Below are 14,517 nucleotides of genomic sequence, written 5' to 3' on the forward strand. Positions count from 1 at the left end.
ACAAGTGTAGCACAGCGCATTTTCCCTGCTTTCCCCTTTAGCCAACTCTCACTACTCAACAGGTCTTGTGATATAAATCGACTTAGGCTTGCAAAGGTAACAAATTCCTTCCTCTTCCTCAGGTTACAAAAGCTTGCACAACTTTATCTTCTGAGTATGTTCACTGAGGTGCTAAATCAAAGACTAGTGCACGTGGTCATGAAGAAGTCCAAACACATGTGAACATGGAACCACTTTCAGATAACAGAGCCATTCAGCAGTCAAGACCCTACAACACAGGCTGAAATGAACCTTCTGCCGCTTCCACTGCCTTAAACTCGATATGGAGCTTAGAATCCTGAGGCAGACAAGTGCTAGATAATTTAGCAACAAGCAGGTATCAACAATAACCTTTGGTACCTCATATCTTGCCTCTTGATATTTCAGTGCCGTAAATAACCTATGAGAAATACATACAATTTACTACCTTAAAACAAATAACACACTGACAAATGTGGCGTGTTTCATATTAGGTAGTGCTTTTCTGACTTTTCAGAGTTCTGGGCATCACCAGGAGTTCCAGATGACGTTCCCCAAGTCATACAAAACACCATGCCCTCTCTAGAAATACACAAACACCAAAACTCTCCCATTACTTGCCCACTCCAAGATCAATACATTGAAGAGTCATCCAATAATTCCATGGAATGAAGAAACAAAAAGGTCCGAGAAGTTCACTAATGACTTCCAATGCAAATACCTTTTGGAGCGGTGGGTAACGATCAAGGGGACAATCTAAAGATAACTAAGTTCTGGCTGTAAAGATTCTAAATAAAAAAGCATAAAGGCAAGGAAAGCAATCTCTTGATGTGAAGTCCAGGTGCTTCTCAACTGGGGCTCAGGTTACCTCAGGGTCCAGAGAGAAAAAATACTGATGCTGGTACCCAAAGTAGGTTAAGGTAGTTTTAAGAGTGCAGAGTAATACGAAAGGAGTTCCTTGCCCACAAAGGACTGGATTAAATGAGAAACAGGCCTTTCTCTTCTTTCTTTTGGCCATGCTGTGTGGTTTGCAGGATCTTAGTTCCCTGACCAGGGACTGAACCCTGCTAAGGCAGTGAAGCGCTGAGTCCTAACCAGTGGACCACCAGGGAACTCCCCAAACAGTCCTTTCTTTTGAGGGGGGAAAAAATTATAATATTTTAAGCTGAGACAAGGCAAATACAGTCTTTGTATATTTGCACAGTAGTAAAGGCAAAAAATTTGAATTGCTATGGGCAATGGTAATAGGTTTTCCACCTGGGCAGCACATGAATACAAAGAAAAATCTTGTTTTGGGCTTTGCATCTGAAGAATGGGAAGGCTTCAGATTCTATGCTGTAGTTTTAATCCCCAGTACTTCAAACTATATATGGAGCAGAGTCTCTAGAGAGGTAATCAAGTGAAAATAAGGTCCTCAGAACAGGTCTTAATCCAATATGACGAATGTCCTTATAAGAAGAGGCAATTAGGACACAGATATGAATGGAGGGAAGACCATGTGGAGATAAACTGAGGACAGAAGCCTCAGAAGAAACCAACCTTGCCAACACCTTCAGTTCCGTTCAGTCTTTCAGTCGTGTACGACTCTGCGACCCCATGAATTGCAGCACGCCAGGCCTCCCTGTCCATGACCAACTCCCGGAGTTCACTCAAACTCACGTCCATCGAGTCGGTGATGCCATCCAGCCATCTCAACCTCTGTCGTCCCCTTCTCCTCCTGCCCCCAATCCCTCCCAGCATCAGAGTCTTTTCCAATGAGTCAACTCTTCGCATGAGGTGGCCAAAGTACTGGAGTTTCAGCTTTAGCATCAATTCTTCCAAAGAACACCCAGGACCGATCTCCTTTAGAATGGACTGGTTGGATGTCCTTGCAGTCCAAGGGACTTTCAAGAGTCTTCTCCAACACCACAGTTCAAAAGCATCAATTCTTCAGCGCTCACCTTTCTTCACAGTCCAATTCTCACATCCATACATGACCACTGGAAAAACCATAGCCTTGACTAGATGGACCTTTGTTGGTAAAGTAATGTCTCTGCTTTTCAATATGCTATCTAGGTTGGCCATAACTTTCCTTCCAAGGAGTAAGTGTCTTTTAATTTCATGGCTTCAATCACCATCTGCAGTGATTTTGGAGCCCAAAAAAATAAAGTCTGACACTGTTTCCACTGTTTCCCCATCTCTTTCCGATGAAAGATGGGACCGGATGCCATGATCTTTGTTTTCTGAATGTTGAGCTTTAAGCCAACTTTTTCACTCTCCTCTTTCACTTTCATCAAGAAGCTTTTTAGTTCCTCTTCACTTTCTGCCATAAGGGAGGTGTGTGTCCAAAAGTGTGAAAAAATAAATTTCTACTGTTTAAGCCACACACAAAAAAAAAAAAGAGAAAGAGAGAAGGCTTGCTTTCTCAAAGGGTGGGTGGGGTCGTATGGGAAGCATCCGATTCAACATTCAACCTCCAAAAGCAAGAATCACTAACACCTCAGAACTCCTTCTTCTAGTCTAGGGTTAATGCTAGCCCTGAAAAACAAGCACCAAAATCACTTAAAGAACAACTCTGCAGTTTTGGTCCAATTTTTCAACAAATCTTCCCCAATATGTAAATCCTTTTCTTGAAAGAGATGAGAAACAGGGTAGCCAAACTTTTCCACAGCAACCACAGAGTAATGTCAATAACATCCTCAAGGAAAGAAAGCATGATCCTGAAATCTTACATTCTAGTCAAAATCTGTCATTTGAAATATAATGGCAAATACACTAGTATACTCTAATATACACATATACACAAACACATAATATTTTGCATGTGTGAGAATTCAGGGAGTGAAATACGGCTCCTAGGAGCAATCCCTTGAGAAATTACTAATGAACAAATTTCAGCCAATTAATAGACCAAAAGAAATAAAATAATGAGCAGCAAATAGTGACTTGATCTAACAACAGGAATAAGAATTTTAAAAACTGGCATTATGTCACATTACAGTACAGACTGTAAGTTTTATAACCCTGACAATGCAGAAACAATAATACTTAAAAGCTAGAAGGGGAAGGGGGAAGCGGAAGATTTCCTTTTCTTTTACATCCAAGTGTCAGTGTATTATTTGATGCTGAAAATTCAAGTAATAAAGTATGTATGAGCTAAAGGTACAAATACTCAGCTAACAGTGGTATGATGCTTAGATACGAGGGGATGAGGCAGAAAAATACTAATTTTCCTAATGATCCTAAAAGATCCTGTGCAAAGCAATCGTCTTGAAACTAATATACATGTGACCCTGGAGATAATATAAAATATCACGTCAGTTCCTTCCAGCTTCCCTTTCCCTTCCCACAAGAAATGCATATTTCCCAAACATCCCAAGTATTTCTATGGTGCTTTGCTTAGTGCGGGTGAAACGTCAGAAGAGTAAAACAAAGAGAAATTTACAAATAGAGATGTTTTTCCTTCCTCATAAATAATTTTGTTAAAAGCATAGAGTGATTTTTTAAGAGTATTTTGCTATTGGTGGAGTATAATAAACTCAGATATGTATAGATTGGGGCTGCTGGAATTACATCTTCACCAAAACAAACTCAGTAATTCCATCTCTGAATACTGTTGAGAAATGCTTCAAACCCAAGGGAGAATCCCGTTAAAGCAAAGCAGAAAGTATTGGAAATGTGTAATGATTCTTTATTTCATAGACATTATAAACTTATGGCAAGTCTTAACACCTGATCTGAGAATTATTGTCAGATCAGGTGTTATAATTGTCATAATGCTTGTCAAGGTGAGGTGTATCAACACATTTACCTGAATTAAAAAGGGAAGTCATTTTTTTCTGATTAAGAAAATATACTTGCAAGATGTGGTGAAATCCAAAATATACCCATTTTTCCCAATCCTGTATACTGGATAGAACAAAGTACCTAAAAAGAATTGAGTAACTAGCATAATCAAAAGTATCTCATATGTCTTGAACAGTCTTTTAGGTATACTCATTACAGAGAGTGGGAAGCAAATACGTAACTTGAAGAAACAGGTAAGAGAGGCTTGCATACGTCAGGAAGCTTCTAATTCTTTACTTTTGACAAAAATGGAGATTCTAATTGAATTACTAGATTCCAGATCATTAAAAAAGATTAACAAGTAGGAGAGCAGATTAATTTCCTATACAGAAGAACCTGAAATAACTTACACAGATATTCCAGCCTCCTGGGGATATAATTCCCCACTCCTTAGTATAGGCTGCACCTAGAACTTCCTTTATACAGAACAGAAAGTCGGAAATGAGGAATTTTACAGTGGAGAAATCCTAAAAACAAGTCTCAGCCAGGTGATGAATGTTACCATCAAGAGTAATAAGTCATGCTGACAGTAGATACCCTTGATATGACATGATAAAAATGTACTTTACCTTAATTTCTCCCAACACTCATAACTTCAGTATAATAAGCAGAAATAAAGCATCAAACAAAATCCCAGTTGGGGGACATTCTATAAAACACCCTTCAAAATTGTCAAGGTCATCAAAACCAAGGAAAAGTCGAAGAAACTATTGCAGTTGTATAAGAAGAAACATCTATTAAATATAATGTGCTATCTATAAAGTGTAGGATCTTAGAGCAGAAAAAACGACATTAGGTAAAAATTAAGGAAACGTGAAAGAATATGGACTTTGATCAGTCATAATGTACTAATACAAGTTCACTAATTATAATACATGAACCATACTAATGTTAGATGTTAGCAACAAAGAAAACTGGCAGGTGTGGGGAACATGGGTACTGTCTGTACTTCATAATTTTTCTGATAATCTAAAACCATTATAAGTTTTTTGAAGTTATTTTAGAAGAAACACACTGATGACAAAACTGAAGTAAGAATACCCAGTCAACATTCTGGGATAGTTATAATAAGAAACACGGAAAATAACAAGTGCTAACAAAGATCTGGAGAAATTTGAATTCTCGCACACTGCTGGTGGGAATGCACTAAAAATTTAGTATAGGCATGTTGGAAAACATGGCAGTTCCTTGAAAAGTTAAACACTGAGTTATGACCCCACAATTCCATTTCCAGGAATAAGTTCAAGGAAATGAAAACACATGTGCACATAAAAACTTGCATACAATGTTCACAGCGGCATTATTCATAATAGCCAATGAGTGGAAACAACTGAAATGTCCATCAACTGATGAATGGATTAAAACAAAGTGTAAACACTAAGACTGTTCAGCAAATAGTAGTAAGAGTCCTATAATACAGAAGCAACCAATTCAAACACAGAAGTCATGAAATCTAAAGCAGCAGGGTGGAACTCAGATAATGCAAAAGGAAGAACTAAGAGTAGAATAATTCTTCCAAAGTGAACACAGAAATGAGCAACATATGCATTATTAGCCCATAAATACAACTCTTCAGAATGATGCACGCATGCTACAAAGCTCTAGCATAAAACAAAGCAATCATATATAGAAAGGATTCTTTTGTACTTGTTAAAAGATTATATCCGATGTTAAGAGCCAGCTAGAAACCAGATTATTCCTTATGTAATTCCTTACCTGACATTTTGAGTAGGATTCCACCTTTCAGAGGGCAGTTCTCCACTCTGTGGGTCATCTACAGGTGGATGAAGAATTGAAATGCATACATCTCCATTCTACAAGACACAAATAACACATTCAGTAAATACTCAAAAGTATAATATAAAAAAAACAATTCTGCTGAAATTTCTTTTATTCCTAGAAAACTTGTTTTCTTACCGCTGGGGAGTAAACTGCTTTTTCTTCATGTTTAGATCCAATGATAAAGAAGAATTAAGCATTTTTATATTATAAATATTCATTTTGACCAATCTCCAAAATACTTTTCTTACTTTTGCCTAAAATCTGCCTAGAGACAGCATATATGACAAACCTACAGCAAACACCATCTCACTGGTGAAGAACTAAAAGCATTTCCTCTAAAATCAGGAACAAGACAAGAATGCTCATTTTTGCCACTATTATTCAATTTGTAAGCCCTAGCCACAGCAATTAGAAAAGAAAAATAAATAAATAAAAGGAATCCAAATTGGAAAAGAAGAAGTAAAATTGTCACTGTTTGCAAATGACATGATACTCTATATAGAAAATCCTAAAGATGCCACCAGAAAACTACTAGAGCTAATCAATGAATTTGGTAAAGTTGCAGGATATAAAATTAATGCACAGAAATCTCTTGCATTGCTATAACACTAACAATGAAAGACCAGAAAGAGAAATTAAGAAAAAAACTCCATTTACCATCGCAACAAAACAGAATAAAATAACTAGAAATAAACCTACCTAAGGAGGCAAAAGAACTGTCCTCAGAAAACAAGAAGACACTGAAGAAAGAAATCAAAGACAACACAAACAAATGGAAAGACATACCATGTTCTTGGATTGGAAGAATCAATCCTGTGAAAACAATTATACTACCCTAAAGCAATTTACAAATTCAATGTAATCCCTATCAAATTACCAATGGCATTTGTCACAGAATTAGAACAAAAACTTTATAATTTGTATAGAAACAAAATAGATCCCAAATAGCCAAAGCAATTTTGAGAAAGAAAAGCAAAGTTGGAGGAATCAGGCTCCCTGATTTCAGACTATACTACAAGGTTACAGTAATCAAGATAGTATGGTACTGGCACAAAAATAGATCTATAGATCAATGAACAGCAGAGAAAGCCCAGAGATAAACCCACGTACCTATGGTCACGGTCATGTAATCTATGACAAAGGAGATAAGAATATACAACAGAGAAAAGACAGTCTTTTTGGTAAATGCCGCTTGAAAAACTGGATAGCTACATGTAAAAGAATGTAATTAGAACACTAACACCATTCACAAAAATAAACTCAAAATGGATTATAGACCTAAATGTAAGATGGTACACTATAAAACTCTTAAAGGAAAACATAGGAAGAACACTCTTTGATACAAATCACAGGAAGATTTTTCTGTATCTACTCCCTAGAATAATGAAACAAAAATTAAACAAATCTAATTAAACTTAAAAGCTTTCACAGAGCAAAGGAAACCATAAACAAGATGAAAAGACAAGGTTCAGAATGGGAGAAAATATTTGCAAACAAAGCAACTGACAAGGGATTACTCCAGAATATACAAAAAGCTCATGTAGCTCAATATCAGAAGAAAAACAAACCCTGAACAACCCAATCAAAAAATGGGCAGAAGACCTAAATAGACATTTCTCTCAAAAAGTCATACAAATGGCCAAGAAGCACGTGAAAAGATGCTCAACATCACTAATTATTACAGAAATGCAGATCAAAACTGCAATGAGGTATCACTTCACACCACTCAGAACAACTATCATCAAAAAATCTACAAACAATAAATGCTAAAGAGGGTGTGGAGAAAAAGGGAACACTTTTGCACTATTGGTGGGAATGTAAATTGATACAGCTGCTATAGAGAACAGTATGGAGGTTCCTTAGAAAAACTGAAAATAGAACTACCATTCGACCCAGCAACCCCACTACTGGGCAAATACCCTGAGAATACCATAATTCAAAAAGACACAGGCACCCCAATGTTCACTGCAGCACACTATTTACACAGTCACAACATACCAGCAAACTAGATGTCTATCAACAGATAAATGGATTAAAAAAGATGTGGGGTGTGTGTGTGTGTGTGTGTATATATATATATATATACACACACAAAGTGGCTCAGTGGTAAAGAATCCACCTGCCAATGTAGGAAACACAGGTTTGATCCCTGGGTTGGGAAAGGGAAATGGCAACCCACTCCAGTATTCTTGTCTGAAAAACCCCACGGACAGAGGAGTCTGGTGGGTCCATGAGGTCGCAAGAGTCAGACACGACTTAGTGACTAAACACCACCACCACCACATATATATATATACAATGGAATATTATTTGGTCATAAAAAAGAATGAAATTGGGTCATTTGTAGAGATGTGGATGGATTTAGAGACTGTCACAAAGAATGAAGTCAGAGAAAAATACCATATATTAACACATATATGTGAAATGTAGAAAAATTGTACATATCTGCAGGGCAGGAACAGAGACAGATGAAGAAAATGGATGTGTGAACATGGGTGGGGGAAGGGAGGAATGAATTGAGACATTGGAACTGACATAGATACCCTACCATGTGTAAAACAGATCACTAGTGGGAACCTGATGTATAGTACAGGAAGCTTAGCTGGGTGCTCCATGGTGACCTGGATGGGTGGGATGGGGGTAGGGGGTGTGGTAAAAGGAAGGGAGGTCCAAGAGGGAGGGAATACATGTTTATATATAGCTGATTCACTTCATTGTACAGCAGAAATTAACACAATGTTGTAAAGCAAATATACCCCAATTTTTTAAAAGAAAATCTGCCTATAACCTGTCTACAGAGAAGCTATAATCACCTTTAATATCAATGACTGGCTTCAATAAGTATGGTTTATATAAACTGATACATGCCTCCTAACAATTATATATAACTCCCTTGGTATATGGATAGAAGAACTCACCACTATGTATAATATTCTGGTTCATAAATTTAAATTATAGGATCTAATTCACAAGTGCTAAGTTAAAACACACATGGACTCTCTCATATACAATAGAGACTGTTAACAGAAAAGACTCAGAAAGATGTAGTAGCCTATTGGTTTAAAATAAAATATTCAAATGTTTAAAAAGAGAGGTATAATCATATAAAGTAGAATAAATCTTACATATAAACCTAAATTTACATACATGTACACACACACCAAGATAGCAGAAGATTTTAAAAGGGAGAATAAAATTTTAGTAACATCAATGTAAAACACTATATTCCAAAACTTTGTATTAATGTTAGATAACATGAAAAAGTTTAAAAAAAAAAAAACACTATGGAAACGAGGAGAGAGAAACTAGATATATTTGCAGAGGACACCTAGGAGGTGCTTTGGAAGAAAAATGAAAGGCTTAAAGGTTGAAGAAGCTTATTAAATAATGATTTCAATTTTAATAACCTAAAAGAAATTTAGACATGAGATTGCCTGAAAAAAATAAACCATCAGAAATATGTTTGGGTAGTTATATTTATTTTGTACTATTATACCAATTACCACAAAATTGGCTGAAAACAACACAAATTTATTATTTTACAGTCTTGTAGGTCTTAGTCTGACACTGTTCTCCACAGGGTTAAAGTCAACTGTGTGGGTAGCAACACATTCCTCACTGGAGGCTCCAGGAAAGAATCCCTTTCCTTGCCCTTTCTGGCTTCTAAAGGCCACCCACATTCTTTTGTTCTTGGCCCTCTTCCTCTCATCCTCAAAGGAAGCAATGCTGCATTTTTGGAACCTTTCTTCTAAAGTCACATCTCCTTCTCACTCTGATTTTCTTCCTACCCTACCTCTTCCACTTTAAGGCAGTGGTCCCCAACTTTTTTGATGCCTGGGACTGGTTTGACGGAAGACCAGGGGTGGGGAAACTTCCCTGGTGGTTCAGATGGTAAAGCATCTGCCTACAATGCGGGAGACCAGGGTTCAATCCCTGGGTTGGAAAGATCTGGAGAAGGGAATGGCAACCCACTCCAGTATTTTTGCTGCCACCCCCCACCAAAAAAGGGGCAAAAAGAAATATTTAGACTTCCCTGGTGGCTCAGATGGTAAAGTATCTGCCTACAATGCAAGAGACCTGGGTTCAATCCCTGGGTTGCGAAGATATCCTGGAGAAGGAAATGGCAACCCACTCCAGGTTAAAGTCCATGGGGTTGCAAACAGTTGGACATGACTGCTGCTGCTGCTGCTAAGTCGCTTCAGTTGTGTCCGACTCTGTGCGACCCCACAGACGGCAGCCCACCAGGCTCCTCCGTCCCTGGGATTCTCCAGGCAAGAACACTGGAGTGGGTTGCCATTTCCTTCTCCAATGCATGAAAGTGAAAAGTGAAAGTGAAGTCGCTCAGTCGTGTCCAACTCTTCGAGACCCCATGGACTGCAGCCCACCCGGATCCTCTGTCCATGGGATTTTCCAGGCAAGGGTACTGGAGTGGGGTGCCATTGCCTTCTCCAATGGACATGACTGAGTGACTTTAATTTCAAAGGGGTGAGGGTGAGGGGTGATTTTGGAATGATTCAAGCACAGTAGGGTTTGCACTATGAGAATCTAATGCTCGGGCAATGATGTGAGCAATGGGGAGCAGCTGTAAATACAGATGAAGCTTGGCTTGCTCGCCCATCACATGGGGGCTTGCTCACCCACCTCATTCTCTGTGGCCTGTTTCCTAAAAGGCCTAGGGATTGGGGACCCCCTACTCTAATGGGGACCACCTAGATTATCCAGAATAATCTCAGTTCAAGGTCACCTGATAAGCAAGCCTAATTCTTCTTAACATGGGAAGGTACATATCACAGATTTCGGATTACAATGCAGATATCTCTGTGGAAGCATTATTCTACCTACCACAGGAGTGAAGAACACAGTTTGAATGAAAAATAGAACAAACAGAGGAGTATGTTACTTTGTTCACAGTTTAGTGTGTGTGTTAAGTAAAATTTCTGAGTAGTGAAATGATATAAACAGATATGTATGTAGAAATGACATATCAAAAGATGGGCATCTCTGAAGGAGGGCATGGCAACTCACTCCAGTATTCTTGCCTGAAAAATCTCATAGACAGAGGAGCCTGGCGGGCTACAGTCCATGGGGGTCACAAGAGTCGGACACAACTCAGTGACTAAACAACAGCAGCAATTTTACAACAACCCTAAATGAGCAACAGCAGGATGGACAATTCCAGCAAAAGTCTCATCATCAGTGAATTCAATGAAGATGTCAGCAGATGTATTTGTCTTTTGAGACCAGATCACTGGAAGAGAGCAATCAGTTTCACCTGCTGGATTTAACTTGGAATAAAAACATGGTTAAGAATAAAGAAAATGCCCTTGTTTCCATTAAAAAACAAAAACAAAAACAAAACGATAGGCATCTCAACTGATTGAGGCAAAGCACTCGACAAGACCCAACACTTACTCATAATAAAAACACTCAGAAAACCATACTTTCCAGCTATCTTAAAAGTGTAAATGGGAATTACATTAAGAAGATAAATAAATTTAAGAAACCAAAAAACCAACCCACAGCTAGCATCCTCAATGGTGAAAACTTTCCTGAGATCAGAAATAAGACAAAGGGCACCCACTTTTACCATTGCTATTTACAATGTACTGGAGTAGTAGCCAGAGGAATTAAGAAAAATTCTGAAAGTGTACAAGTTGAAAAGGAAGAAGTAATCCATTTCTATTGTAAAAGGCAAAGAAAATTCCAAAGAACTCACAAGAAAACTACTAGAGAGAATCAATTCAACAAAGTTGTAGGATATAAGATCAACCCTCAAGTCAGTTCATTTTGGGATTTTTGAAATTCCAGTGGAGGCATCTCTGGAGGAGGGCATGGCAACCCACTCCAGTATTCTTGCCTGAAAAATTCCATGGACAAAGGTTAGAACTCTGCACTTTCACTGCCCAGGACCTAGGTTCAATCCCTGGTAAGGGAACTAAGATCTCACAAGCCATGTGGCATGGCAAAAATAAATAAAACAGATTCAATCCAATCCCAATCAAAACCCTAGCTTCCCTTTTTGTAGAAACTGACAAACCGCCCATAAAATTTATAAGGAAATTTAAGGGACTCACAAAAGCCAAAACAATCATGGAAAATAATAAAATTGAAGGATTCATACTTCCTGATTTCAAAACTTACTATAGAGCTACAGACAATAAAACAGTTTAGGACTGGCATGACAGATATATAGATCAAGGCAACAGAACTGAGAGTCTACACAGATTCATACAACATGGCCAATTGATTTCTGATAAGATGGTAAGTTCACCAATGGGGAAAGAACAGTCTCTTTAGCAAATGATGCTGGGACTGGATTTCCAAAAGAATGAGGTTGAACTCCTACCTCATACCATATACAAAATTAACTCAAAATGGAACAAAGATCCAAGAGCCTAAATCATAAAGTCTTTTTATAAAAGTGTGTCTGTGTCTGTCTGTCTGTGTGTTTAAAATTCTCATGACCTTGGATTTAGCAATGGACTTTTAGGTATGACACCAAAACCATGCATAAACAAGATAAACTAGACCTCTCCATCAAAATTCAGCACTTTTGTGCAAAGCACATTATCAAAGAAAATGGGAAAAAAACAATCGATACATAGGAGAGGAAACATCTGCAGGTTATAAGAAAGTGACAAGGGTTTGATCCCCGGGCCAGGAAAATTCCACATGCTGTGAAGCAACTAAGCCCATAAGCCACAAACTATGGAGCCAGTACACTAGAGCCTGCAAGCCACAACTACTGAAGCTCAACAAGAAGCCACTCCAATGAGGAGTCTGCGCATCACAACAAAAAGTAGCCACTGCCTGTTGCAAATAAAGAAAGCCCATGTGCAACAACAAAGACCCACCACAGCCAAAAATAAATACATCTTAAAAAAAAAAAAGGAGGGGGGAGGGAGAAGTTCTAAGCTTTGAGAAAGGCAGTTCTGCGATGTAAAATGAAAACAAATACAAAGAGCAGTGAGATTTTGAGTTGCCATAGCTGTGAAGTTCATACTGAAGAGTTTGTGTACAAAAACTTCATTTGAATAATGATTTGTGAAGCAAATGGGCTTCACTGGTTATCTACTTCTGAACACACAGAACACATGTAAACAGGCAAACTGTTACTGAGATCACTCAACATATTATATAAAGTAAAAAGGAGTCAACTGTGTAGCATGGTCATTGATGACAAGTTTATATTAAATTTCTTTTGTTCTCCAAGTTTCCGCTTGGTATTTATAAATTTCACAAATGTGGCAATGATAAATGTTGAAATTGATAACACAGCAGTTTATTTATAACTTTGGGGGCTACAGTAATATCTGTGAATGTATTTAACACAACTATACCAAAGCTCTAGTTTTTAAAAACTTGATAAACTATTTTCTACCAAAAATAGTCCTTACAATATTTTTGATGCTCACGAAGTTAATACACAAAAAACTCATCAATTCATATATTTTAGCATTTGAGTAGGCTTTTGCTTTAGTATTGTTTTGTTGCTGTTGATATTGTTGTCACTGTTCCCCCATTTCAATCCCAGTTCTATTAAAAATAATTCTGCAGTAAACAATTTGGTGACTAGAACAATTTGACACTGAGGTCCGTTGTGTTTCTAGGTGACAACATGGATGGATGAGTAGAGAGCAATTTCCAAGAATATCCCATCCCTTTGGCTAAGAACCATGAGCCCTAATGTCTAAAATCACAAATACATACTTGGGCCCCCAAGTTCAATTCTGCTATCATTTCCAGAATGTAGCAAAGTAAATTAACAAATGTGAGGAAAGTCTCTTGTGACTCATTTGATTACATCAAATTTAATGCTTAACTATGACTTAACACTTGTTTACAAACAACTTATACGGCATGGTAAACAACTGCATATCCGTTAAGATATGCATATATTATTTTACTGCTAAAATTTTTATGAATATGAAAAATATTTTAAAAAATAATGATCCAGTGCTAAATCTTAAGAGACAGAACTAGATTGCCTACCTAAGTGGTGAAAAAGCAATGGAAAGGGGACTGTATCTACCTACATTTTCTTCTGAAAAAGCTTTGGTTCCTTTATCATGCTTTTTCTTCTTTTTTGACAAAAGTTTGGGAATTAGATAAATCAGATGGAAACAGGCAAGTGTGTGGCTCTAACGTGAATGCATTCTCAGTGGCAAGACAAGCTATATATTTGTTACACAGAACAGTATAACACATTCAATGTTGTTTTCACTTCTCTTTTATTATCTAAAACCTATATATACCACCTAGTTTTGAAGGCAAGAATTTCTGATTATTAAATGGAGACAGACACAAAAATATTTCGGTATTAACTAGACTCAGTTTTAACTTATGAAACAGTGAAATATTTCTATAGTCTCTCTCCTATAACAGGATAACTTTGTTATACAGAGGGTATAACACATTCAGTGTTGTTTGTATATGGTTATGTCAAATACTAAAGATGCTAAAGAAAACAATATTCTGGGAGCTTATTTCTGGAAATGTTACAATGTATCACCTTTTGAGCACTTTTTGTCCCGTTTTAAGAAAAGAAAAATGAAGATAATGACTTACAGAAAACAGCAGATTGTGAAAAACAATAATGCTGCTCCAAGGTGTTCTTTATATAGACTGAGATCCAAAATTCAACACTATAGAATAAGTAAAGGCCTTGTAGCCCTATTTCTGGAGCACAGGAGCTTGCCAAACATGTGACCAAAAAGAAAACCCCCAAAATTATACTACTAAAGTCGCAAATTTAAAAAAACAAATTTAATGCTTGGGCCTCAGCTACAACTTCAGAGTCCTACTGTAATGAAACAGACTACAGAATGGTAAAGGAGTAGACTCAAAGGATTTATCAGTGGGCCTTGACATATACCCCAAGAAACATAAGGA

At 37.4% G+C, this 14,517-nt stretch overlaps 1 protein-coding gene across 1 annotated transcript in view; it reads right to left on the minus strand.

The window, feature by feature from the left end:
• LOC120860330 (ubiquitin-conjugating enzyme E2 R2) overlaps positions 1-14,517 on the minus strand; it is a 101,573-nt gene that overhangs the window by 10,477 nt on the left and 76,579 nt on the right. The window contains exon 3 of the mRNA XM_040236129.1: positions 5,560-5,657. Coding sequence (XP_040092063.1) covers positions 5,560-5,657 — 98 coding nt within the window. The remainder of the gene's footprint in view (positions 1-5,559; positions 5,658-14,517) is intronic.

Source organism: Oryx dammah, unplaced genomic scaffold (assembly GCF_014754425.2).
Source record: "Oryx dammah isolate SB20612 unplaced genomic scaffold, SCBI_Odam_1.1 HiC_scaffold_11056, whole genome shotgun sequence".
Classification (NCBI taxonomy): Eukaryota; Metazoa; Chordata; class Mammalia; order Artiodactyla; family Bovidae; genus Oryx; species Oryx dammah.